This window comes from Nyctibius grandis, chromosome Z (genome assembly GCF_013368605.1).
Source record: "Nyctibius grandis isolate bNycGra1 chromosome Z, bNycGra1.pri, whole genome shotgun sequence".
NCBI lineage: Eukaryota > Metazoa > Chordata > Aves > Nyctibiiformes > Nyctibiidae > Nyctibius > Nyctibius grandis.
Window position 1 is genome coordinate 88,412,750 of NC_090695.1, and position 27,820 is coordinate 88,440,569.

The window sequence follows — 27,820 nt, forward strand, 5'->3', positions numbered from 1 at the left end:
GATTACATGATTCTGTATTGTGCTTAGATGACAGTGTTTTTATTGTTATTACCAATATTATCTTTTATTCTTACTGTAAATGGTAACAGAAAGTTAACTGCTTCCTTACACTATAAAAGGAGTAAAGTCCTATTTACAGAATATCTCTAAACAGAAAATATATCTGGAAAAAAGATGTGCTGAATAAATAATTCATAACATGATCGGTGAGTAGAAAAAAAGTCTTCTGATGTATTTTGCTACTCAAAACAAAACTGGATTTTTTTAAATAAAGTGACTGGCTATTTTAATGAAGAACAAAATCTGCTTTTAAGAAGAATGATTGCGGGGGAGTCAGTTCTCCATGCATTTTTACCCATTTTGCACTTTTGTAGGTACCAGAACTTGTGAAATTGAGGAATTCATGCCCTTGGTTTTCCTGATCCTTTTTCTTTGTTCCATCCTCCTGTTTTTCCATTAGCTTATTTTTCTTGGTTTATTTTCTAAATGTTAATCCACCCACCCAGAGGAAACCACAACATTTCAAGGATTTCAGATTGCAGCAAAGCGAAACAGACAGCAAATAAATTCTTAAAGGCCTTGGAATTAAAGTCTCCCAGCTTAAAGCTGCCTATACTTTCAGTGCATTATGCTCCAGATTTCCACGTAAATATATACAATAAAAAAACAGCCTGAAAGCATCCCTGAGACAATCAGCATGGGCATGTGCCTTTTCTTTTTTTCTCACGAAACCGGAGGATCTTCATCAACTAAACAGTAAACATAAGTGATCATTTCTTGCTAAGTAGTGAAGAAATACCGTGGAAAAATATCTAGGATGGCTCAACAGCCTGGGAGGAGGTGTGGGCGAGTCTCACACCAGTGTAACCCCACGGCAGGGGCGAAGAGCAGGAGCCAGGCTGCAGGGCGACTTTATTCAGGTGAAGCTGAGACACAGCAAAGTTATTTTCTGCTTAAGCCACTGAAGCAGATTTTACACTAATTTTTGCACGTAAAGGAGTCAATCCTGAATTGAATTCAGGTGAAAGGAGAACCAGCTGGTCTAAACCTCTGGTGAGCGTCTTAATACCTTGTCACCGGTGGAGGAGGGGGTGCTGGCCCAGAGCTGGCTGATGATTTGCACACTCTTTTTTAGCAAGTCACAGATTACAGCCACGGGAGCAGCTGTGCACGGATGGCTTGTTGGGAGCAGGTGAACCACCCGGAAGTAACTTGTTTGCAATTTGCATCGAAACCAGCACACCTGTACTAAGTACTTTATTTTCCATATACGCCTTTTTTTTTGTTTTAACGCAGAAAACTCGGCAGATGTGCTGGTTGTGTAAGGCGGCGTGTTCAGCTCTGGAGAACAGCGGGTTTGTGCTCCCTCTGCCCTCCTCAGGTGAGCGGTTTATCGCTGCCGGTGGCGGGGAGCAGCGCTGCGGCCGCGGGGCAGGAACACCGCGGAGGTACCGCGAGTGCCGCTCTGCGGCGGTAGCACGGCGGTTTGCGGCCCCACAGCCGCGCGCAGCCAAGCGCGCTGCTACTCCCTGTCTGTGTACCGCAGCCGGCCCCCGGCCGTGGCCCCCGCGCCCCAGGCCTGCGGCCGCTCCCCGCCTTCCCCCGGCCCCGCCCCGGCGGCGGCCGCCGGCGCCACCGCTCTCCGCTCCGGTGGCAGCGCCGAGGCCCGCCAAGCGCGAGGCGGCCCTTGAGGCGCCGCCAACGGCTGGGGCGGGGCGGGCCGCGCCGCGCGCCGCTTCCCGCCCTTTCCTTCAGCGGCTGCGCGGCAGCGGCACCGGCCTCCCATCACCCGCCTCAGGCCGCCCTGGGCGGCGGGAGCGGCGGCGGCCTACCCGTGCGACAGCATGGCCGGGGACGCGCCGGGGCCGCCGGTGAAGGTGCTGGCCGCCCAGCTGCGGGGGGCGGTGTGCGGCGCCGGCGGGACGTGGCAGCTGGCCCGGGCGGAGGCGGGCCGGGCGCCGCTGCGCCTGCGGGCCGTGTGGATGCAGGGCACCGTGCTGGAGGTGGAGCGCGGCGGCGCCCGCGGCGGCTCGGCCCGGCTGCAGGACGGCAGCGGCCCCTTCACCGTGCTGGGGGTGGAGGAGGTGCCCAAAGGGCGGCCCTGCCTCAGCGCAGGTACCGGCCGGCGGGGGGGTGGCGGGCACTGAGTGGCCCCCGGGGGGCGGGGGCTCCCCCGGGTGTTGCGGGGCCCTTTACCTCCCCGTCTTTATTCTAAAGTAATTCAGCAGGTTCCCTCCGGGAGCCCGTCAGGCCCCTCACGCCGCAGGAGGCTGTGGGAGGTGTTCCTCCCCGGGTGGGGCGGGTACACAGGCGTGGGGCACACGCAGGGTACGGCACACAGCCCCTGCGGCGGGGCCCGGGGCGGTGGAGGCCCCGGCACCCTCCCGCGTACGGCCTGGGGCGGGCGGCCGAGGGCGTTCTCGCTGGCACCGTGCGGCTCTCCTGGGCACGTGTACCCCAGGCATCTCATGCCCGCCAGTGTAACCGTGCCTCCTGCCCGGGGCTGCTGGGTGCTCCCGGTGTCTGAAGGCAGGAGACTTGCGGGCTGCATGCCCGCTGGTTCTGTGGTTCTTGCCTGTGTGTCCAGTATGTGTCTGGGGGGCAGGCTGAGCTGGCGCAGCTGCTGAGAGGACATGCTTTCACATACACCATCACTGATGGAAGAGGCGTCCTGAAGCAGCTGTGCTGCAGCAGGGGAGTGTGTTTGTGGCTGTCAGGATGAAGACGTACACGGTCTTCCCATGTGAGTTGTAGTAAGGATAGGGACTTGTTTTGAGTTCTCCACAGTTAGAGGAAGTGTTTGATCAAACTGAGGTGCTGCAGAGAAGAGCTGCGAGTCTAGGAACAAGGAGAGGGGTTTCTCTTTTTTTTCTTCCCTTCACCAGTACTGTTAATTCAACTGCAGAAGTGCTGGACTGCAGCATCGCAGGAATTGTGTCACATTGCTTAATTTTCAGTCTTCTCTATTGTCCTCCCTCCACTTGCACGGCAGAAGGAGGAATTGCGTGCTGCTTTTGACTCCTATTGTATGTGAAAATCTGGTAAAATCTACTGTAAAAATGGCTGTATGGATAATGAAGCCTTTTCCTGAAATTTAGTTCAAAGCAATCTTAGTTTCTTGAGCTTTCTTGGCAGCTTTAGTTCAAACTGTTTAATTACTTGGTTTTAAATATTTTGCTTTCTAAATTAAATACAAAGGTTAATTAAATTTCGTGCTTTCTTGTTTTTTTTTTTTTTTTTAGGGAAGTATGTAATGGTGATGGGTGTGGTGCGGTCCTGCAGTCCTGAGCCTGTTCTTCGAGCAATAAAGATGACAGATCTTTCTGAAAACCCCGCGCATAAGAATATGTGGAGCCTTGAAGTGGAGGATTTGCACAGAGTCATCCCCTAGATATGTTGTCTTCTGCCTAAAATAACTGGATATGTACTTTTGTCTTTTTTTTTTTCTTTTTTTTTGGTGCAGAACATTGGGCCATTTGTGTATTTGTGGTTTCAAACAACCACTAGTTACTCTTGGAGTAAACCGAAGAGAAGTCGGTCTAAGTCAAGTGGAAGGATCTGTGTATATCTGATAATAATCATAGTGTTCATCTCTTTCACAGTCTCTTTTTGTACCAGCAGATTTGAGAAACACTTACTTGATGCTTTCTGAGTAACATGTCTATGCTATTAAGAATACTACATGTTTCTACATGTGTTGGTTGCTGTTTCTAGGAACATGTGTTTAGGTAGTCATTCCTGTAGTGGTGTATTCTTGGCAGCAAGAGCTGCACAGAACTCGTGTTACCAGGGTGGACTCGATACGTGGAATGAAGGCAAAATGTGTTGCAGTCCATTTAGATTGTGGTTGGAAGTAACATCTTTGCCTGTGTTTTCTCTTTCAGTAATAATCATGTCAGTAAACTCTACTTGTAAGACAGATGTATCTTTCTAACTGTAAGCAGTCTTGTACTTAATATTTCGCTGGTTTCTGTGTTTCTGAAATACTGAAAGTGGTGCAGTAATAACCCATGTGTTCCAGTGAAGTGAAATTAACTGAAAAGATGCGATGCAGGATTCCTTGGAATAGGTTCTCCAGGTTCAAGATGCAAATAGTTTTACCACCTCTTGAAACAAGCTTGCTGTGCCTAAGCGCATTTTTCTCTGAAGGTTTCCTTTCTTGTTCCAATGCATGCTATTTTTAGTTGTTTAAGTCATTCTTAAGTATTTTTTATTTTTATCTCTTTCCTCCTTCTGTGGAAAAAAACCCTATGAAATCAAATCAAAAACCCTTTAAAAAGCAGAACTATTGCTACTCTTAATTTCCCCTCTTGTCTAAAGATAATTTTGAGTCCTAAAGAAAGCATTGCATTATCCATGTGGTATGGCTTTAGAGTTTGGGACTATGTTGTCCAGCAAGACAGTTGTGTTAATTAGGAATGCATATAGGAAGGGAAGGTAGTCTTTGATTGTACAATTTAAGACAAGAATCAAGTGGTGGTAACTGAATTTCAAAATTGTAGGATTGTTTTCAAAGCATATGGAAGTTAAATACTGTCTTGTAAATAGATCTTTAAATGAGATCTTTACAGATTAAGGACTGGATTTCAGAGTGCAATTCCAGCCTTGAGTTCAATATTCCAAACCAGACCACATCAGAGGCAATTGTATAATGGAAGTCCTGTGCTCTGAGACCCTGCTGATGAAATGCCAGAACACACGTACATACAGAATTTTGGCAGTCTAGGTGGGTTTATTGTTCTTAATGCTGGGAAAAAATCCACTTGTGGAATGCTGTAACTTTTCAGATATGATCCACGCGGTCAGCGTAGTTGCTGGCCACTGTTTTTATCTGGGGATAGATAGTTCTCCATCTGAATGCTTCTTACGCTACTAACCTGAAGTTCGTTGCAAATAAAGTCACCATGCCATGCTAACTGGGTAGTAAAACCCTGGAAATAAAGAGCTGAAAGGTCTGCTGCATCCTTGCTAGCATCAGTACATTTATGGCAGAATTAGATATGGTTTGTAGCCCCTGTCATACATAGTTGGTGGAAGCACAATGTAGTGGTTGTCAGGAGTGAAACTACTGTTAATCCATCTGGCAGTGATGCATATTCATGGAATGCATCTGAAAAGTTGTGTTTATATTGGATTGGATTGTATTTATGTAGCGCTGGATTGGATTTGTGGAGGATTTCTTTGCATCTCTTACCACCCTTTCCCATCCAGAGGCTCACGAGTCAAAGCATCTGGTGTTTCTTTGCTCACTTGCTAGCAGTCAATTCCAAGCCTAATAAGATCTAGATCTCTTTGTTGCTTGATTTAGGGTGTTTCAGTACCTGTCTGGCTCTGTACTGTACACTTGACCTCACTAAAAACCCCAGCTCTGGTTCCAACCCGCTGGCAAGTTTCACACGTTCGATCAGTACAAAGCTATACATGTTGCTTAGCAGTTGACTGGAAGGAGATCCGCTGCTGAACTGAGGTAGTGCTTCAGAAAGGCCTGCAATTACGTTAATAGGACAGTAACTTTTAAGGGTTTCAAAGCCAAGACTGGATGCTTTTACGACAGTTCACGTTAAAAAGTGCTTTCCTAGGAACTCAAAGCAAAAGATGCACTTAGCAAAGCTGAATGTTGAGCTTCTAAACAAATGACTTCTAGTGATTGATTGCTTTGACTTGGAGTTTAGCTGTGCTTTATTTAGTGACTGGCTGGTGCTGCTTGTGGCTGTTGGTGGCTTCTGTACCACCTTGGTTTAAGGGTCGGGCTGAAGTGCCTTGGCTCTGGGTTTCCCGGGAAGGAGACAGGCTCACTCCTCAGGACAGCCCTGCCAGGAGTTTGGCATTGTAGGGCTGTACTGACTAGTGGGCATTCTCCCTTTTCCACATCTTAATTCGTGTCTCGAGTTCTACAGTAGAATGTGGGTTTGTCTGTGATTTTTGTTGTTGTACAGCCGAGCACGGAACTGAGAAGTTACAGGGTGAGGGGCTTCTCTAGCCCTGTCTTGTGGAGAGGGAGGTAAAAGCTGGGATCTTGTTCTAAGAGTGCTTGGTATTTGTACCCTGAAGAGGGCAGGAGAATGGCTGTAGATTGCAGGAAGGCTTCTGTGCACTTGGTGTTAGCGCTGTCATAACTGGAACCAATCTGGATTTGTCTCGGAGCACGTACCAGTATTTGGGGAACTCAGCTGGTGGAAATGTGAGGCCTTGTGTATTTCAGACTTTCTCAGCCTGTGATAGATCCTCAGAAACCTCAATTTTGGTACTGAGTTTTGGGGCATAGGAGTTTGTGTGGTATGCATAAAGTCTGTGAACTTTGTAGATCTGGAGTTTCTGTATATGACATATAAAGGACATATTGGAGGTGAGTGGTAGGCACTAAAAATACACCTGGAAGAATGACTTAACCTCTTCATGCTCCAAGGGCAGGTGGGGGTGGGTGGGCCTGTTCCAACTGCTGTGATCAGTGTGAGTTACAGGTGCAGAAGTTCCTGGTCTCCAACGAGCTGGGAGGCAAGATCAGAGCCATTTGTATTGTGTGATGTGTAGATCCATGAGCTATTCAGTGGATTTTTGTGTTTTCCATAGGACGGCATAGTTTGTGTACTGCATTACCAGCCTCTGGAGCATAAATGTTTCGGATGACTTCAGTCAAGGTGTTCTAAAATGTGCCATGTTATCAGTAGTTGCGTACTGTGGGTTTAGTCCTGATAAAGCCAGGGGTAGTGCAGAGAAAAAAAAAAAAAAAAAAAGCCGGTTTTGAAACACTGAAACTGAAGGCTCGACCTGAGAAATGATTCAGTCGAACCCTGCCAAGGAGATCCTTCCTCGAGGATCCTGTCCTTGAGGAATCACAGACATTTTAGTTGGCTTGAGGGATGCTTTTTGCACTGAGTCATCACCTCGTATTGGCACGCTCCACTACTGCCAGGGAGGCTGCGATCCGGCTGTCGGGGACTGCTGGAATGTGCTTCCCCACATCGTCCTCTGTCACTGTCCTGTTTAACGACTTGTTTGCTAGTATGAGCTGCCTTACATTGTAGCTGGCATCTTCTGTTAGCGGGGGGTGTGTGTGTGTGTGTGTGTGTATTATTATTTCTATTTTTGAATTCCCAAGATGAGGCATGACTGTGCCGTGATTAAGACGTACTTAAAAATCATTTGGATGGATGGTTTTCCCCTGTTCAGTAAAGGTTTTAGTTTATGTATGTGAAGAACCTCTTGACCAGTGACAAACTACTGCATGTCTGTTGCTTGTTATTTCATTAACAGGCATGAAAAAGCACTTGCCTTTCCACTAGCACCAGTAGCCACCTGGGGCACAGGAAGGGCATGGCTGCTGGTGCAGAAACCGGAGCGGCGACTCCTCATGGAAGCCATAAATCAGTGCTCCCCTCAACTTAGGAACAAGGTATTGGCAAAGCAAGTGTGGTTTCCCCTCATCTGCCCCCAGAGCGTTATTCTGTCAGCGGTGTTCGGTGTAGATGGTGCTTGTCCGGGCTCTGCTCCCGGCCGGGGCCGTGCCCGGGGCTGAGGCGGGGCGGGCCGTGCCGTGCCGGGCTAGCCCGCACAGCGCCGCGGGGGCGCCCCCTGCTGGCCGCGGAGCCGCGCCGCCTGCCCAGCGCGGGCTGGAGGGCCGGGCTGCGGTCCGGCCTCGCTGATCAGTATCTGGACACAAAACGTGCACTTGTGTAACCTGGGAACGTCTCGGAGACACCTGTCAGTGCGCTGAGCACAATGGTTGTAGGTTAAAATGTTTATTGGTGTTTAAATGGCTTCTTTATCCCCTATGGTATGTTACGTGCAGCTTCTAGGAGCGACCCAGTATGTGCAGCCATCTCTGTGTTCCTCTCTCCAGTTAGCATATAGTTAAACTCTTTTCGGTATTTCTGTATCCATAACTAACTGCTGCAATTAGCTGGAAAGTAAAGCAGCTCTTCTGAATCTTCTGCTCTACTTGCTGGCATTTTACTTTCTTCTTGCAACTGTCATCTCAGTACTTTCTCCAAAGGTGTTTGGTGTGCTTAGCATGCATTAAGTGACCAGGGAGAAGATTATGCTTTTTTTTTTTAATCAGTAACTGGTATAAATATTCTTTAACTTTCAGAACTCTTTCATACAATTTTGGCTTCATTATAAAACACCTGTTTCTGTAAGTAAGCAGTTATAAACTTCTTATTACAGAGGAAGACTTAATTTCTACCATGTTTTGTACAGCAGCATCTCATGCTTGTGGGAATCCTAACAAGCATCGGAATTTCTCCTGAGTGTTACAAGACGCCTGTTTTACTTAGAATTTGTATAAAACTACAGTGTGTTGAGAAAGCGAGCGTAGCCTAAAGCACCGTACGCAAGATAACTGAGGCCAGCTGCTGTTTTTGTCTCTGAACGACAGGAGCCATTTAGATGCAGCCACTTCCAACGCTGTAGATCAGTACAACTTTATTCTTATGAATAATCAGTAAAAATGTACTCCAGCATACAAATAAGGAAGTCAAGTGTTTATTAACATTATTTCATAGTTCAGAACACCATTACTTCAATGTTTGCATATTATGCAAAGACAGCTGAAGGATTTTGCAGTGTTACCTTTTACTAAGGAATAATTGCATTCCTGGTACTGGGTGGAGAACTGCAATGCATTTTTTTTTTAATCGATAGCCCTACACTACAGAAAGTAATTTAACAGATGAGACACTTCCACCCAACAGTATCTATAACACATTAAGACTACTTTACGGACAGGATAGGTATCAGTCACCTTTTGCCAACATGTAAATGATTCCTGAGAAAAGGGAGTTCTAAAGAGACACAAAGGGAGAATGTGAAACTGGTGAACAGATACCAAGAAGGCTGTTTCTCACTTATTAATGTGTATATTGTTAAGGGAAAAATCAACCAGCATAAAAATGAGAAAATGCTTAAACGCTTTCCGTAGCCCTCTTGCATGGTGGGGCACTTCCCTGGAACAAGGTCACTTTCTCCAGAATTTACTGAACATCAGAGTTTCAGTTCTGGAGAAAAAAGAAGTCAGCATCTCTGCACAGGTTCAAAGCCAATACGCTGCTTTCACAAAGTAGCCCACTTGTACTAATCTGAGCTGGAAAAGATCTTTTGTTATCTTTTAAATGTATTCATGCTGAGGTTCATGGCTTGTGAAGAGGCAGTTTTGCCACTGAATAGGAGAATTTTTTAAAAATAACTAATACTCATGTCCGATTTCTTCTGGTTGATTATCGCGGTTTCTTGTCACTGCACTGAAATAATTCCTTTTGCTCTCAGATGTTTTTGGGTGAAAAGCTTTCCTTTTATACTACATGATATTCATAGTCCTAACGCTGACTCGTTCACGCTTTTACTGTTCTCCCCACTATTGCTTCTAGCTCATCTACCTAAAATAGCTGTTTTATTTTGGGTGCTGAAAGGGTCCTTCCATCTTCAGGGCTGGTGTCCGCTGTTCAGAACTGGCTCAAGCTGAAATGAGGAGGTGAAATCCAGTTAAGTGGTTGGTAAGTACTTAAAGGATAGAAAGGAACAAGTGCCATGTAATACAAGCTGTTATTATGCTGAATTACAAGAAATCTCTGAAGGGAAAAATAGCATCAAATATATTTATGACATTATCAAAAAGCTATGGGAAAAAGTATTCTAGCATTTTAGATACAGTTATCTTAGGTACACTAAGCTGAAATAAAGGGGTAAGGTTCTTCCTTCATGTTTGATAATAAATTCACATTTAGGAGGCAAAGAACAGCATTATTACTAAAGTTTATGGGGTCTGGCTAGTTCAGCCATCCGATGGAAGATCCTTAACAAGAATGAACTTCTAGGAAGTAGTGCAGAGGTAGCTATTACTGACTGAAATGTTCTCTTTTGTTCTTGTGACCTTAGATGGCTGTTGGTTATGGTGCGTGACTAGCCTGGCCATTAGAAGGTCTTTCACAATATCAAACCTAATTCTCCCTTACTGCAGTTTGGTCTGTTACACTTCCTTCTCTTTGGTGTGTTTACATATTAAAGATGTAACTCATGTCTTTTCTCAGCCCTTGAATTTTTTCCCCACAGAGGAGACCTCGGGACTGTTCACAACTTAACTAAAACACGGTGTCCAAAACTAGATGCATAAAATAAGCTGAACAGAGAATTACTATTTCTTGTCTTAAATATGTTTATTCATGTGTACATCCCCAGTAGACTTTGTGTTTAATAGCATGTTACTGTTGTTAACTGAGCTTGTGATCCACTGTCATTCCAGTCCCTTTCCTCAGAAATGGGATAATGTAAATGAGTAGCACTAGCTGACTTTTGGCTACTGAGCCATTCTAAAACTCTTCAACTGAGTATTCAGGCTCAGCATTAACAAAATTAGTCTCTATTGCATATTCATATGTTGAAGAGTTTATGGAAATGATTGGAGCTAAAAACCACTTACTGCCTGCAAGGTACTACCCAGGAATTACATGGCCATTTACTGCTTACAACACACTGGGGAACTGATACCTAAGGCAGATAATGACACATGGCATTATTACCACGTACGGGAGTATGCACTTATCCACATCGAGTGTTCTTTATCTAGGTTTTTATTTTACAGCTAACACAATCATCTACAAATACTTGATAGTTATTACCTTCCTTAGTGGGTGAGAAGTCAGCAAATAGTTGTAAATTTTTTTAAGCATACCACAAATATGTTTGTAGTCACCAAGTCACTCTTTTGAGGTGGTAGTGAGTTTACAAATACAAATTAATAACAGTTCATTGCACCTGTTAAAAACCCCACCCTGTTTCCTTATTACTAAGCCTTAGCAAAGCATGGAGCATAAAAGTTGCAGAGTGTAAACCCCAGTGCTTCATTTTAAGCAAAAGCATAATTGGCTCTTCTGCATGATTCTGTCATTTACTTAGAGTAAATGTTTTCATTGTAGTCTTGTAAAAATAAAATTATATCTTATTACTTGGGCAAGTGTATCAATAATTAGTATGACAATAATTTGTGTGTGTTTCCTTTAATGTTCCCATTCAATGAAAAGATACAAGCATATAGCAAATTTCAGAGCAGGCTTTGTCTTTTGTTTTTTTTCCCCCTAAACTAAGGAATAACATAATGCAGATGAATAAGAGTAAGTTTTGGGGATGTTCTTGGTCATTTCTTTTAAGACAGCAATATCTGAATAGTTAACAACATTACTCAAGTGGTACAAGTTATCCTTGTTTATATATCATTGTTTATACAGCAATTTGTAGTCAATAAATATCATAGTTCAAAGAAAGTGCTGTATGCAGAATGTCCAATGGAGACAGAGTTTAATAAAAAGCCTGTAGTAAAGGTGCATAGTGCAAACTGGTGAATGTACATAACACAGAAAATGCTGAAATATACAGCCGCTATCTTCCTTAAAGGGTGAGGTGTTTCGATTGCTGCAGCCCCCGGCACAGACAGCTATTTCGTCTGTGGGTGCTTACATTGGCCAAAGAGCCAGCCCGGACTGGAGTAAGAGAACGCCTACTGGAAATGGCAGCTGTTTAGTTGAACTGTGCAGTAACTGCAGTAATGCTGCAGTAATAATAATGCAGTAACTCTGAAGCAAATAAACAAGGGGGGCCTAAACTTTATTACTAATAAGTAGTTTGGGGATGTGGACTTACACAGGTTAGCAGAACACGTGACTCCTGTCTCTTTTAGAGCAGTAACTGTCCTCATCTAGTTTCTGCAGCAATGTGCAATGCAGCAGTGTGTGCACCTTCACCAAAACATGTGAGGAGCCGTAACTAACCTGCACTATAACAGAAATGGGCAAGGATTGTAATGCCAAAAATTTCAAGCCAGCACTACTGCTCTTTTCAGGCTTTCCAGCTTGCTTTGCATTTTTAAACATTCCCATAAGACAGCTATCCAAATGACAGCTGCATTAAAATACAAATACCGATAATCTTGAAATTCTAGCTTAAGTTTAAAGGAGATAGATTTCGTTAAAAGAGACTGAAAAGTACAAAAATAGTCACTATGTTCAGTGTGTCTATAGAATATGTGTTAATATGAATCCAAATGCATTATTCAGACAAAAAAAAAGATTGAAACAAAAATGGTATCTGAGAAGTGGAACTCCTAGGGCCAATCACCCCCATTCTGCAAGGATCCTTCTGTCTCCTTCTACATAGCAAATTAGGAGGAAATAAGAAAGCGGCTGGAGAGTGTGAATGGGAGGGGTTATGGCGTGCTGCTGAGTGAACAGCAGAAAGGGTGAGAGAGACAAGGAGCAAGAAGACTAATTCAGGAATAGGACCATTTTTGCTCATGCCCACAGTCAGATTCATCAGTTTTATTTTGTTATGTGCTCTTGAATAACAGACACGTACGTACGGGAACAACACAGTCAGAATAGTGAGGATGAAAAGAAACGCAGCTTACCACTGAGGAGGAATTTCCACAGGGACAAAATTGCGGTTGCACAAATGAACAAAGGCTGCTGCTAAACTGCAGGCAGCCTTCAGCTCCTGTGGTTCACAGGTGTCGTACGTACACATGCTGTAGAACGGTTCGGGGTCCACCTTGAACACAAAGGGGGTGGTTTAGAGGAGCAGGTGCAGGGTGTGAACATGCCTCTCTTCTGGAGACCGCAACCTGGCAACACACCTTGCAGGTGAACTGAAAAGGAAGTTTGATTTGTGGCTCCCCCCTCCCCGCCCTTGTTAGGACCATCCACAAACCTTTATTCTCTTTCTAATACTGAGGGGTTTATTAGTATTTCCAAATTCCGTAGCTGTATGCTAAAGAGTGGTGGCAAAGTCTTGCCACTATTTCGTGGATGTCAAGGACCTTAATTTATGTTTATGGTGATGTAATCACCTTTTTTTTCTGTCTGGGTTGTTGTTCTGATTACTTCTGAAGTTACCTGCAACTGAACTTCTATGTCCTTGTAGCAATTATGTGTACTCCTTTGAAGCAGGACATTTGGGTACTCAGCTAGTCCTTTGGTGGCTGAAGGTATACTTACAACTTTGAAGCAGTTCCTAAGAAGTGAATGGGATTCTTCAAAAAACACTTTACAGATGTTTTGCTTGGCTGTACTTGGACACGGCTTCACTTTCTTCGGTACCAAACTGCACTTGTTCACCTGGGAAAACAGAATACTTGCATTGGAATTTTTTTGTTTTGTTTTTTTAAACATCAGTGTAGTGCAAATTCTTCAGATCTCCAGGGTGAGATGGTTTGAAGGAAGATATGGGCAGCTCAGTACACCGCTCTGATTAACATTTGTTGTTCATTAATATTGAGAAGTACCTTGCGCTCTTCATAAACAAAAATGTATGGCTCATAAATATTAAAGATTAGAGACATTGTTTCCTTTTCCTATTGATTTTGTTACTCACTGAAAGGTTTTGGTTTGTGGCTGCTGACATAGTAAGTAGTTGGCTAGTTGTCAACTTTTATTACATATGACAGATCAGAGTTGTGCGCTTTCACTAGATCTTTTTGTTGGAGAAAAAGAAATCTTCACATCCTTGCTGGGTTATTCATAGGTAATAAACAACAAGAAGGCTTTATAAAACCAAAACCCCCAAACTGGAGGTCCCTACAATTACAAGCAGTTTTGGACAATAAAATGTGAATGGATTTTTGTTGTTCATGGTTCAAATAAAACGTACCAATCAATAGTGTAGGCGCAGGCATTACACCATCAGCCACTTAAAGAAGGACATACGTGACTTCCCAGCTTATGACAGTCAGTTTCTTATGCATTGCTTTTAATTCATTATTATTTTTAGTTCAACTTCTCTGGGTAGTTTTGCATTAGATGGTTGCATTTTTATGAATACATTAGAAATTAATATTTGTAGCAATTAAGAAAATTATACCTACAGTCAGTAATTTCATGATCCCGCCCCATTATTAACATAAACATAGGCTGCAAACTCATTAGATATATCTCTCCAGCAGCAAGGAAAAGTACAAGAGACATGAAGCAATCCTCTTTTTTTAAAGTGAAGTACTGAAATAAAGCTGAAAACAGTAGCATTTCTGTGCCCAGAACTCGGACATCTGGCACAGGTGAGAGAAGGTAAAGGGAAGAGTCACAAAATCTTAGTAGTAATAAGATGCTGGTTCTTTTTTTTTTGTAATAGATTCTAAAAATTAGGCTTGAAGGGATTTAGAGGATCCTGTGAAAATGGCTTGAGCACACATTAAGGCTACTTTTTTTTTTTTTTGGTCAGTTGCATTCACAAACAGCCGAGTACACTTGCATGATTCCATATTTAGATTATTTTCAGCTGATGATAAATTACATGAATTAAAGTTAGGTCTCTTTGAAGCAAAGAGGTATAACGTTACTGGTATAAAAGAATTACAACATTTATTTAAGATAGTTACAGGAAGTCCTTTTATGCAAGTTGATAACCGAATCAGTAGCAGCTAACCCTCCAAAAAGTCTGAGCACTTCGTGGTGAGGGGATGGAGAGAAACTCTACTAGTTACTGGTTTCTAAAGTTTTGTTTCTTGATAAGATGAAAAGCAGGAAGAACAAAAAAATTAAGAGGCTGAACATACCCAGCTACAACAAACAGCTCTAAAGAAAACTTCAAGAGGGAAAACTTCCTGGTAACTGTGGCCTGACTGAAGAACTGACTGCTTTGTCCCAGACCAAGTGCCACCTGGCTCTGCATTCCAGAAAGAAGTGTTCTAACTAGGAAAACATCAAAGGTACTTGGTTCCAACATCAGTTTCTTCTAATAGCAGAAGCAGCCTCTGTGTTCTACCTTGCCACTCAGGCCAAAAATGTTCAACGCCTACTACAGGGAATTCTTGTATAGTTTTTAGCAAATATGTGCAACCTTTTCCCTGGTTAAACCCAGGAAGACAAATTACATACAGTATGCTGCCATTTTTCACTATGTAACTTTAGTTCACCTAAGCGCAAACAGTATGTTGTGTGTTGCCCTTCGTGCTCCAGCACCACTGGTGATCTGCGTAGAAAGACGCCCTTCAGCTCGTTACCTGCCAGCTCTGTGTGAACTCTTGCACGTTGTCAGTGAAGGAACGGTTAGGAAGCATCCATTCATTTCCAGCTTCATTATCATTGGTACCAAAAAGCCCGGCTGAAACACCTGGAATGAAATTGAAATGGAGTAAAATAGTAGTTGTCACGAGGACACACAGGAAAATTTTAGAAGTTCTCTCTGGGCTCTGATGATTCTGTACAGCAGAGCTCAGCTGTCATGCAGAAGAGGGAAAGGAGGCCCAGGCAGCCATGATGGATTTTTCTCAGACTGCGCTGCCATCTCGTTTGTTAGCTGTTCATTGGCTTCTCCCGGACAGATAAAGGCTTCATATCCATTCTCTGCTCATTTCAGGGGTCTGAGTTTTAGACTAGGGTGGGGAATGTATTCCACATATACCAAAAACCCTGGAAGCCTTTAGGCCTCCCTCTTTGATGCTCTTGCAGGTTTGACAAGATAAGCCTGCCACAGAGCAGTGGTTCTCAGACAGGGTTTGGGGTTGGGCTGACTGCACTGCATCTTCCCCGTTTCTATCTGCTTTATTGCATGGAAACAACAGTAAGCCAGGTAAACACTTGCTGTTCTTACTGGCGTGATACATACTCTGCTTGATTTGGCAATAACTGGGAATGCCCAGCGCCATTTCCAGGGTGTGTATAAATAGAAAGGGGAAAAGCAAGTGAAAGACAACCCACGTGCTGGTATTACAGGTGATGATAATTGAGAGATACAGAAGAAAATGACTTCACAGCTGACACAAGTTGTGTGATGGGTACTCACCGTGGTGCCATCCAGCCAGAGTGACAGTACAGAGATCATACTGAAAGTCACAAGACACAGAAACTCCCTTCTGATTAGACACTTCTATTTTGTTGGTTTCTCTCCTTAGATTAGTGGTATTCTTTTCAAGAGAGTGATCCAGGACTTGGCAGTTCTCTTCCATAAAGGAGAAGTTATACATCTTGGATATCTGTTTTAAAATGAAAAGGCAATTTCAAATATGTCACAATGAAAGTTCAATGACAGACAAGCTCACCTGGGTTTGCAGGTGGGATGGGGACAACTTTGCTCAGCCCAGAGTGAGGCAATAAGAACAGAATTGTGTTGAACTTCGGAAAGAGCAGGAGAGCACAAAGCCCCCCAGATACTCTGAGGCTATAGGGCCAGTTTGTTCTCCAGACCTCTCTAACTGCCATTCTCTCAGACCATGTAAGAGGAAAGCTAAAAAGTTCATTAAGCCTCTCTTATTTTTTTAAGTACCCAGAAAGCAAAGAGGCAGCTCTTGAGTTAAAACTGGTTTTGTTTTGTGAAGTTATTTCCTGATTAAAAACTGGTTACTTTCTAGCACTTACATCTAAGAGCTGTTCTGATCTCTGTTTTGAGCATTAAAATTTTGAAGACTTTTTTTTTTTTTTCCTTTCTTTCTTGGTTGAAGATAACTTCCGGTCTGGAAAGGAAGAATGTTTTGACTTTCCCCTCCTACCTTCAGTCTTGGGTAGATACTGATCACAGTCTGGTTCATCTCCACATACAGTGATCTTGAGTTACTCGTTTCCTCGTTTAGTATTACAGTGAACGTATTGTGAACAAAATCCTTGGCAAGAAGTACACCGCACTTTGATGCCAAATCGTAAATTTTTCCATCAAAAGTCATAAGATGCTTGGTCCCCATTAACATAGCATGATCTAGAGAACAGTATTTCAGAAGAAACATCACTGAGTTACCACAGAGCAGTAAGTGCTGTGTGACTACTTGCATACTGCAATACAAACAGCTTCTCGCTGGCATACTCTTAAAATAATGTCTCAAACTATCATTACATTTTAATTAGTTACAATTGCTCTGCAACAAAAACTTCTCCAGAAAGGAAACAGTCTAATAATTTCTTTTTCATTATAGATCCACTTGAGTGTCCTAAAACTTGAAGAAACTTGAATTAGGATTCAAAGCTCATCTTGATTTATAGTCATGCTACTTGATAGTCATATTTGTAAGCCCCCTCACACCCCTTATATACACATGATACATTCCAATGCAGAAAACAGCAAGAATATTAACTGTCTCAAAAAAAAATACCCTGCAAAACCAGAGCCTCGAACAGAGTTGCAGCCCAGGAAAGCTTGCTGATATATCATTTAGATTGTTTGGTCACTGGGACCTTCTTCCAGTGCCCTCCATTGTGCCTGCCTACTGGGAGGAAGCCATTGAAAACTGCCTGCTGTGGAAAAGCCATTGTCTACAGGGGACAGTTGGGACTGTTAATGCAGTCTTTGAGCATTTAGCAATGCTTTTTTCAGGTAATATTGTCTCTGAAGTTTTGGTAGGGCTGAGCTTTTTGATCCTGGAGTCAACAGAAGTTGTGTCACCAGTTTCAAAGTACGGATAAAGCCTCCATGGGAAGACTCAGGGCCAACAGGTGTGATTGGCATTGAACCACAGTATCAACTCACAAGAGCATATAGCTATGACAGATAAATGCCACCTGCTGATTTCTAGTCTCAACAGTAGAAGTGTAAAGAGTTGCAAAATTTGCATGAATATTAAGTAGAGGAGTGTTTATTGCATGTCAGCTTTACCCACAGTGTTGATGATATACAGACAATTACTGTTTTACAAGAAAGACTATATATAAAGTTTACAGGAAAATTGTTAATTAGTGACCATCTCTATGTAAACTACTATTCCAAATATGATTTGTAAAATCTAGAAGTGGAAATAGACCCAGTTAAAAACAAAGCAGCACTTTGAAAGGGCTTACACTCAAAGGGACTCTCCATCATCCTCCGCTTGAACCTGTAGTACTCTGCAACTATGTTGATACTGTAGAGGTCTTGGAGAGGCCTCATCAGCTTTTCTTCAATGAGATAATTAGTAATATTTGCCAGGTCCAGGGAGCCATCTGCTTTAGGAAGTACTGGCAGTTTTACTGCCACTGAACAGTTCCTACAGAATACAAACAAAACAGCATGTGCCCTTCTCTGCTCAGCTGATGAGATGCAGTTGCTTTATTATTAGAAATGTAGAAGTGAAATATTCGTAGGAACTGTAGTCTGGTTAGAATGGCAAAACAAAGATACACAATGGCTAAGGCCTGCAATACACCACGCCATATAAGGCCAGTTATAGTTATTGCTATTCTGGTTGCTGCTTCTTTTGAAATGCAGCCTGTCCTGGTAGCCAACAAAAATGAACATTACAGTGTTATGCCATGTGCCCAAAGCAAAGAACAGTCGGGTGGTTGCCTGCACCCCTCAGCATACAAGCTGATGTAACTATGCACATAGCCATTTAAAACACTACCCAGCAGCAGGGACCCTGCAAAAACCACCAATTACCTGGGTGAAAAACTGTAAAGGTTGAGTAAGGGCTTCCGGATCTTGCTCACAGCTCTAGAAAACACGGCCTCTGCCCACCTGAGCACCTGCTGTGTGGTCTGTTGGAGAGCCAGAAAAGAAGATTACAAAATGGACTTCAGTATGGCTTCAGTGCAGGGTCAGTCCTTGACAAGGAGTTCTAAGGCAATAGTCAGTGAAATAGCACTTTAATCTCTCTTGCATTTGTCACTTGCCTGACAGCATCTTGTCATTTAGAGGTTAATATCCAGAGGACAGGCACTAGTCACTACAGCAACAAATAATGGACAGAAATACATCCTTCCTAAAATAACATTAACTCGGTGAAGTATTGGTATACTTTTAAGTAACGTGCTTCAGTAGCATGCAAAGTATTGATATCTTTGTTAATATAAATTGGTGTCATGATATATCCTTTATGCTCTTCATTTCAATTAGAAGAGCCCAAACCTATCTGTACATAAATTGTTGGAATCACAATCCCTCCTCGCTATAGAAGAAAAGCAGAAGCTACCTGAGTGACCGATTACTGCTGCTGTGATTTCAACCAAAACCAGTAAAACCACCTCTCGGCTAGCTGGACAAGTACTGCTTTCAAAGCAGGTCCCATATTTCAAGAACAGTAAATCAGCTGCGCACAAGCTTGTTATGTGGAAAGATAACTGCACTACTTCCATAAACAACAATATTTAACTATTTTTGTGTATCCACAGTTCAAAGTTGAGACTTAAAATTGTAGGCCTTGTCTTTCAAACCATTAAAAATGGAGAGCTGAGTTATACCAACCATATCCAAGCCTGCTTTCACAACCTTTAATGCCAGCTGGATTGGCTCCATTAGCCACACATCTTTTACAATCCTGGGCAAAAGAGCCTGGATTTTCTTCATGTACTCTTCTGTCTTCTCTTGCCAAACTTCATCCAGTGGCTTCGAGGTTACGTCGTAGTAGGCATCCTTCAAAGTTGCTAATGGCTCTGAAGCAAACACATTACATGAAACAAACCTTAGCTGGTATGTTACAAAGTGGCTGCTTGTTTGTTTGCTTGCTTGTTTGTTTCCCCACAGCTTCCAGCACAAGTGAAGGAGGGACACAGGAAGCAGGAAAAAGCAGCTCTGCCTTCATGGCAGTTAGGCACATTTCACTGCTGTGTGCGTGGACACAGTGCTATGAAAAACTGAAAGAGGCATTTAGCTATAAACCCTGATCCACTCATATACCTTATAAATACATTGCTGCTTTGCAAAATAAATGTAAGGAATGCTTTGCAGTATGCCACCACCAGAGCTGTACCGCTCAACCTGCACCTGACCAAGGAATAACAGGACAGTTTGGTCCCAACTGATTTCAAACACAGTATGTCAACTAAATCCCACTTTTGAGTGGGAAGAGTCTAGAGGTTAAGCGGCCCAAAGTGAGGTTTTAATCTTGTGAAAACTGAAGGTTCTCTCAGGCTATTACAGCTGACCACATTTCTCAATGGTTTCAATGTAGGCCATAGTCCAGCTGAACAGTGAATTAGTGGCTACTGGATAGACTTGGAAAAAACAGATCAAGTGAAATCTGATTAGTACAAGCATTCAGAGCTCAAGGATGGAGATGAACAGCCCCTTGGGAGGAAATGCTTGCCAGGGAACTGTTAGCAGAAATGCTTCAGCTCAGGAATTAGGGCTCTGTTCTCATCCGATTGAACCCAGACTCCCGTGTCCAGGAGAATGCCTCCTCAATGATTTCACTAGAAAGGTGGTCACACTGAGGTTACTTAAAGCTTATTGCATCAAGGCTCCCACTCTGTAAACTAAGAGCCAAGGTCAGCACTTTTTGCTAGATCAAAATAGAAACATTTGTGCTGTTCAGCATCTTTTATACTCAGTTTGTTTTGCCCTGCACTGACATTGTCCTTATTCTCCTTGCTTTAGGTGGTTTTGCTTACTTTGCAATTCATTCTGCATTTGCTGGACAGTGTCTTGAATTTTATTCAGGTAACGAGGGATCTTGCTTCTCAGCATCTGCCTGATTCCACTTTGCTTCCACACCTGGGTGATAGCTCTACCCACACTGTGGAGGAATCCTGCTACCTTTTGCAAGGCTACCGAAGGCCAGCCAGCTGCTTCAGACAGAAAATCAACTTGCTGCACCTACAGTGGTTCCCAAAAAAGAAGAAATATCAAAATACATAGTAATCACAAGCAAAGCTTTGACTCCAGTCCAAGGCAATTCTGAACTCCTCCATGTTGGTGCAGAGATAGAGGATCTTTACCATGAAACATCCTTTTCGTCTATCTATGAATTGCAGGTTAGCACAGGATTAACCATTTAAATGTTTGAGCAAAACAAAGCGACTGCATGCAAGATAACGATTTTTAATTAACACTGCATGAACATTTCATGGTGCTTTCACAGAGTATGTGCAGATACTTACTGATCTCCTGAATCTCCACATATATCCATCAAACTTCTTCATCTTCTCCATCAGTTTGGTTTTCAGAAGGCTCCCAATTTCATTAAGTTTGTACTGTGAGAAGATGAATAAAACCCTTGAATTTATGATTTAGAATTGCTTGTGCTGGGTCCAAATCACTCAAAGTTTGTAATAGTTTAAATGCCAGCACAGATCGTGAGTGGCCTCCCATTTCTCAGGGGAAACGACTTCTGTGTCATTCAATGGTTAGAAATGGGAACAGAAGAGTCTAAGGATAAAAAACTGAAAAGCCTCCTCCAAGCAGAGTATGTGAAACCCTATTAGAAGTAAAAGCACATGCAAAAATTCTAATCTTAGTTTTGTAACTAACATGCTGAGCAGCCCCGGCACATTACTGCTGCTCTCGCTTTATTTACTTGCCCTCTTCAGAGAATACACCCTTTAGGAGAGGGTCCTGTATTTTCTATGCTTCCTGCGTATGCCTGAACTTTTTAATTCTCACCATGGTACCTTTTCACACCAAAGTGAAAAATAATGTTGTTATGAGTTTAAAAATTGCATAATTTCCCTGTTTGCCTGGTTACTCATGAAAACTCACACCTGAAGCCTACCTGGAAGATGCTCCATCAAACTGACAAGATTAAACAACATGCTGGAAAAAAATCACACTGCAATTAACTGCCACTGAAAGGTCTCACCTCAGCCTTAAGAACTGGATCCCCGCATCCATGAGCTAGAAAACTCAAGCTTCCATTAATAGCTGTTAGAGTCATTTGTCCCATGTTTTCTTGCCTTTCACCATTAATGTTGAGACAGGTATTAATGGTAGCCGTCTGCTGCCCATCAGTACAAGCACTGACTTCCATTCCTTCTTCCAAATCCCCTCAGAGAATGAAAAGAGAGCGCTTCATTTACAGAAACAACACTGACAGACATTGTTTCAAAGCCAGCTTTTTAATTACTTAGGTGATCAATCAGTGTCTGAATGTGTTAGGTGTTTGTGGAAAAAAAACAGGAGATAAACGGAAGAAAATTAGGTCCGTGTCAGTGTTTGATTTTTCTCTTGTGTGGCTTGTGGATGATTTACAAATACAGATTTGCTACTGCAAAGAGAATGCTGAATTAATATAAATCTAAATAATTCTGTCACAGTGACTTACAGGCTTTTTTCTACTTTAGTCTTCCACTGTCCCTTGTTGCTGACATTTCAAAACTGCTTAGACCATAAATGAAAGAGTGTCAGTCCCTCATCCACCCATCACACACATAAGTTGTTTCTGCCCAAGTAGTGATGAGCATAAGCAGAAATGGTTGGCGAAGGGCACATAGAATCTGGGTTGAGAGAGCTGAATAGTTTCTACAAACGTCTGACTTAATAGTTCACAAACTAATGATCTTAATCTCCAGCACATCACAGCACTCACAAGTGAGGCCATGAACCTCAGAGAAATTCCACTGCAGAAGTGTGGAATGGCAAATCCCTAACTGAAATGAGGACTAGGATTGTCAGCGACGTGAGTTTGAGAACTGTCATACTACCAAATCTACCTGGTTTGCACACAGATCTAATGTAGTTAAAAGGTGGATGAGTCACAACAGACAGCACTTGCAGCAGGTCTCACTCCATCTAACTTTAGATATCTAAAAGTTAGGCACAGTCTGAGCCTGTTTCCTCTTTGTTGTCAGTCAGAACTGACTGCTGCCGAGAGAATCACCTGCAGAGAGTGATTTCATACATCCTATTTCATACATCTGTTTCAGGGTAGAGTCTGCCTCTGGAGGTGCCTTTCTCTTTCCCATCACTGAAATAGGAATGTCATGATTATCTTAAATGAGGCACACAACTTTAAGATGGCTAAATCAAGATGAAATTAATCCTATCTTTGATCACCATCTATTATAATCCTTCCCTGGCTAGTAATTGTACAAATGTCTCCCAAACTGACCTTTGTGTAACAAGCTTTAAGCTTCCACTTTTCATTATCTGAAAGCCCAGAGCTTGAACTGCCATGAAACTGAGCTAGCTTGGCATGAGAGACATAGCCTTTCCTCCTGCCTCTTCATACCAATGACAGCTGTGAACCACACAATCACAGACTATCTCAAGTTGGAAGGGACCCATAAGGATCAGCAAATCGAACTCCTTGCAGGACTACCTAAAACTAAATCATATGATTAAGCATCGTCCGTGAAGGTACGTACCTTTCAAATACCCCATGTAGTACTGAAAACACTCCTTTCCTTTAGAAGCAGCTACTTTTACTTTCTCCTTCTGATCAATAATCCCTTCCACCAGGATCTGGCTCTGAACGGATGAGGAAGTAGCAGTTCCTGTCAGGCCTAGCCAAATGTCTTCAAAGGCTCTTAACTGCAGCCACAAAGGAAAAACATTTATTCAAAGCCACCACACAGAATTAATGAATTTTCAGAAATGATGCTCAAATATCAGTGCTTCCCACAGAAGGGTAAGTGGTGAGGGAAATGGTTTCCAATGCTTGTGAACTACACAGGAGTTTCACTCTTAAGAGAGGCACAAGCATTAGGATGACTGGCTCAATAGCTGAATGACTGGATGGCACAAGGCTTGTGGACAAAATTTTAATGGTAGCAATGACAGAAACATACTCTAACAGTCAATTCCTTGTGAGGCTGCTAATTTGTGCCATTTGTTCCAAAACAAAGAATAGAAAAAGCTCAAGTAGAGCAGCTGATACTGCTTTCAACTCCCTTCTTTCTAAAGAGAGAGAGGGAAAAATAGTTCAGTATTTGTCTTAGCCTGTTACTGATTAAATCATCATCATTTTGTTAAGGGATGGCCTATTGTCTCAGTTAATTACAACTGACTACCCACATTCCTTCTACTGAAGAGTTTGGATGGTGCTGACCACATTATTTTTCTGCCCCACTCTGTTGCCACCATCAGCTTTTCCACCTTATTCATTTCACAGAAAATTAAAAGCAAGTGCAAAATAGAGGGGGACAGAAAAAGGAAGAGATTTGCCTCAGGATGAGTACTGTATTAGCTGTTCTGTGCCTTTCTTAAGGCCAGTTCTTTTTTCTGACAAATGACACTTTGTATGAGTCTCACATTTTGTTTCCCTCCTTTTTTTTTTTTTGGTGCAAAAAAACATGCCTCAAACAGACCAGTCATGCTGAAGAAGGTGAGCTATCATAACACACAGCCTCTTAAAACTTTCATACACTCCAGTTGATATACACTTTGTCATATACACGTGTTGATATACACATATTTGTCACTGAGCTCTGCAGATATCTAATGTTGGTGCCTGCCTTTCTCTCTTGATCAGACTGCATTTACATTGCATAACTGCTCCTTTGAAAAACAGAACTAATGAAATCTGGAGTATTTTATGCTGCCTGCACTCGCCTGCTGTTTTACAAGTCACTGGCTGCACCTGATCAGTTTGCAAGATAGATGGCAGTAGGCCTTTGAAAAACAAAACCCAAAACCCAGTGCCATTGTAATAAAACAAAAACTCACTTCAATTTCCAAAGAATAGTTCTTCACGTCAGCTGTACTCTGATTTTTTAAGGATACTCCAATCAACCCCTCATCTCTCCCATGGTGGAATCTGCCCTCTGATTGCAAAATGATGTCATCTTTGTTGAGCTGGTGTTTTCCAAAGAAAACAATTACCTAAGTATGAACAAAAAAAGGTGTTAAAACTTAATTCTTCCAAAGAAATGGGCTCTGCATAGTGTAGTAAGAGGTTGTACAATGTTAACATTCTCATGAAATTACACAATGAAGTGATGAACAAAACCTGTAGTTTCAGAAACCAGCACACCCTCCTTCTCACAGCACTGCCTTACTTGATTACATCTTCAGTTTCTGTGGTATAACAAAGCATGTTCAGTGATTACAGCCTAAGACAAGATGAACAGCTGGAATATAACTATATTTTATTAAAGCGTCCATTTTTTTTGGTCTTATGCTTCTCAACTACTCTACCTAGGCATTTTGATGCATACCTTTGAAGAAAAGGATCCAAAAGAATACAGAGGCACCTGATCTTGAAGTAACATGCACATACATTTTTTACATTATAAACAGGCACTAACACATCTCGGACTTGGAAAAAGTTTTCACTGGCATCAGAATTTGGCTGCTGTTTCCCATTACTAACTGGCGTGACCTGCTCTGACAGTAAACAAGGAAACCAACTGAGATGCGTTTTAGCCACTGGGAACTGGAAAGAGACCACATACTTCTATTCCTCTCTAGTTTCCCTTTTTGATCACTCATAAGCCTGTTTTGATATTCCCCAGAAACACAAAATTAAAAGGCCTTTGAGAGAGGAACAGGAAAGACAGAACATGGAGGAAGTGGGAATGTTTACAACTGTAACAGAACCTATAGGATATACTACAGTGGCAAGCACAAACTTTCTGCCTCAACCCATCAGAAGACACTGTTTATTTCTGTTTCGTTAAGTTACAGAAGTATGGCAATTCTCGTGAAAAGCTGCAGCTGAGGAAAACCGAGTCTCCAAACCAGTAACTACATTTAAAGTGAAGTAGGTTCAATATATGTTCGTGTGAGACTTACATTTGGAAGGTCACAGAACTCAAAACTCATATAATAGTCGAGGCAAGACGAGTAGTTTGTTTCTATTTTACCCAGAATCTTCTGTTTGGTGCATGCGGTCAGGAAAATATTTTCCAGAACAGCTTCTAACTGAAATTTATCAGGATACAAGAACTGATTTCTCTGCAATGAACCAAGGAAACAAAGTTAAAACATGACAACAGAATCTTAGATACTCCTCCGTGATCACTCACCCCAGCTCTCAACCTCATCCTGTCCCCCTGCTGGCTTTTTTTATTCTAGTAGCTTCAGGGTTTTAATGTAACATTTCCACTTAACAATTTTGTGGCTTATCAGCAGTTACTGGTCCCCATCCTACAGTATTAACAGTTTTGCAAATTCAGGGCACAAGTGAGGCCTCTATTTGTAAGAACTCATTTTTTCTTATTTATGCTACATTTAGCTTTCTTCCTCTGCAGATAAATATGTAAAAGGTAAAATGAAATAATGGTATTTCACAGAAAGTGGTACTCTACAGAAGCTTTCTTAAAATCCACTCAAAATTACATATAAAAATGAAATAAATTCCCGTCTATTAAAACCAGCTTCCATAAAAATGGTGAGTTAACAGATACAACTGCCTTCTCTTACCTCATAAGTTAAATTGTGTTTGAATTTTTTGTCATCCCAGTTCAGATCTAGATATTCATTAAACAATGCTGATCTTCGCTCTAGAGAACCACATGCATGCAGGTGTTCCACACCCAATACTCTCCGAAGCTGGAAGAGGGGAAAAAAATTAAGACATACGTATTAGTATCTTTCTAAAAGATGTTTTTGGTATATACTAGAGGAGTATGCTTTCTGGGCAAAAATACACCCCTGGGAGAACCCCTTAATGGTCTACATCCATAAAAGACTGCTTCAATCTCTACCAAGAAACCTAAGGGTGGACAATTCTGTCCTGAGGCAAAACTGCATCCCAAATACAAACATCTGGCAACATGAAACAGTATTCTTCAGAGGTTTTATTTTTCTTCCTCTTAGACATGAAAAGAAAAGGCTGACTTCACGTAAAAGGTTTTCATATGATAACAAGTGCCGAAAAACTTCATTCTGTGAGACTCAAACCCAGATATTTAGCTATACCCATCCCTTCTTAGACTCAAAGACTCATACCTGACCTGAAGAGAGTGTCATACAGCCATCCCAGGCAGTGATGTTCATCTTTGATTTATCCTCCAGGGTCAGTTGGATGGCCACAGGCTGCCCACCATTCTCTGTGAGCTGCAGCTGAAACCAAAAGAGAAGGATTTGTCCCGTGAAGCAGGACTAGACCTAGCAGAAGGGCCTGCAGTGTGATCTAGCAGAATGATCTTCACCCAGTGGAGAAAAAAAAAGAAACACAATTAAAACGGCTACAGAAAAATGTTAAAACTCCATTGAACTCCACATGGCCTGGAAGCTCAGGGCCTTAGTCAAACACAGGGAAACGGCACTTTTACAGCTGAGGCAACAGAAGTCTGTTATCTTCTCTGGAAGCTTCACTGGGTCTACCATGCATAGCAATTAATGACACCAGAGGAATAATGACACTACAAGGGAATTCATTCCTCTAAATATGATGCTTGAGATACATTGACTACTTAGTGAAAACAACCTGAGAGCACTCTGTGGCACCACTATGAGTACCAAAAAGACTCCAGATGAACAAACAGAACATTGCACAGTTTGTGCAGCTTATTATTGAGCAGAAAGTCTTTAGCCTCAGCAACTGGAGTGTCCTGGCCCACACAGTGCATTTTCAGACAGAAAATTTTCTGTCATCTTTGATCTTGAAGGATGATTTGCGGAGTTCTTCGTCCTTTTCCCCATACATGCTTTGCAAGTGCTCCTCACAACTGCATTTTAAAGCCTTTCTAGGCTTGCACATTTTCACATTTGTGTTGCAATTTCCTATGCAGTCAAAAAATTTATGTTTGCTCTCCATGGGTATCAAAGGGTTTCTGGCTTTTTTTTGTTTGTGGAATAGGAGTTTGTTCATCACTTTGTGGACAAAATTTGCCTCCTTTTCACTGCTAGGCTGGCTCCCACGCACTTCTGGCTTATTACCATCCAAAATGGGTCAACGCTAAAAGTGGAAGACAGATATTGTCAGCTAGCAACAGCTATGCTTAGAAAAGGAAACAATGCTGCTGGTCTGGACACAAGGAGATAATAGCACTCGGTGCGCTTTACATTTTTCAGGATGATATCTCAATTCTTTGAGATGAAAGGTACACTAACAGCAAATACAGTATTACAGCTCTGTATTTTGCAGCCCTTTCTCACGATCTCACCTGCTGGTTGTACTTTCTGCCTCTTCTTTCTGACAGAGAATGGACCTCCAGTTGCTTCAGTGTGTAATTAAATGGGTGGGCAAGAGTGGCTCTGTAGTTCATACGGTCTCTTCCAACCTTCAGACAAGATGACACTGATACCTGATCCATACCAACAGATGTAGAAGGAAGTTGTG

General features: G+C 42.4%; 2 protein-coding genes across 2 annotated transcripts in view; one reads left to right on the forward strand and one right to left on the reverse strand.

The window, feature by feature from the left end:
* The first annotated feature begins 1,801 nt into the window (after nt 1–1,801).
* Nucleotides 1,802–13,326, forward strand: RMI2 (RecQ mediated genome instability 2). Its single transcript, XM_068422421.1, has 3 exons — nt 1,802–2,115; nt 3,243–7,393; nt 9,425–13,326. The coding sequence occupies exons 1-2, from the start codon at nt 1,845–1,847 to the stop codon at nt 3,389–3,391; spliced, it is 420 nt and encodes a 139-aa protein (XP_068278522.1). The 5' UTR covers nt 1,802–1,844; the 3' UTR covers nt 3,392–7,393; nt 9,425–13,326.
* The window catches only part of LOC137676268 (uncharacterized), a 93,837-nt gene continuing 74,570 nt past the window's right edge, over nt 8,554–27,820 (reverse strand). The window contains exons 56-72 of the mRNA XM_068422966.1: nt 26,485–26,598; nt 25,957–26,085; nt 25,327–25,488; nt 24,259–24,414; nt 22,959–23,124; nt 21,455–21,639; nt 20,757–20,849; nt 20,268–20,472; nt 19,123–19,310; nt 18,319–18,416; nt 17,742–17,926; nt 16,466–16,668; nt 15,763–15,952; nt 14,981–15,090; nt 12,981–13,100; nt 12,395–12,534; nt 8,554–9,456 (exon numbers count right to left, since the gene is read on the reverse strand). Coding sequence (XP_068279067.1) covers nt 9,441–9,456; nt 12,395–12,534; nt 12,981–13,100; nt 14,981–15,090; nt 15,763–15,952; nt 16,466–16,668; nt 17,742–17,926; nt 18,319–18,416; nt 19,123–19,310; nt 20,268–20,472; nt 20,757–20,849; nt 21,455–21,639; nt 22,959–23,124; nt 24,259–24,414; nt 25,327–25,488; nt 25,957–26,085; nt 26,485–26,598 — 2,460 coding nt within the window. The 3' untranslated portion in view covers nt 8,554–9,440. The remainder of the gene's footprint in view (nt 9,457–12,394; nt 12,535–12,980; nt 13,101–14,980; nt 15,091–15,762; nt 15,953–16,465; nt 16,669–17,741; nt 17,927–18,318; nt 18,417–19,122; nt 19,311–20,267; nt 20,473–20,756; nt 20,850–21,454; nt 21,640–22,958; nt 23,125–24,258; nt 24,415–25,326; nt 25,489–25,956; nt 26,086–26,484; nt 26,599–27,820) is intronic.

Excerpts from the sequence above, each read along its gene's own strand:
- RMI2 (XM_068422421.1), top strand. The coding sequence starts at position 1,845 with ATGGCCGGGGACGCGCCGGGGCCGCCGGTGAAGGTGCTGGCCGCCCAG. Across the intron at positions 2,116-3,242 it reads GCGGCCCTGCCTCAGCGCAG|GGAAGTATGTAATGGTGATG; the intron begins GTACCGGCCGGC and ends TTTTTTTTTTAG.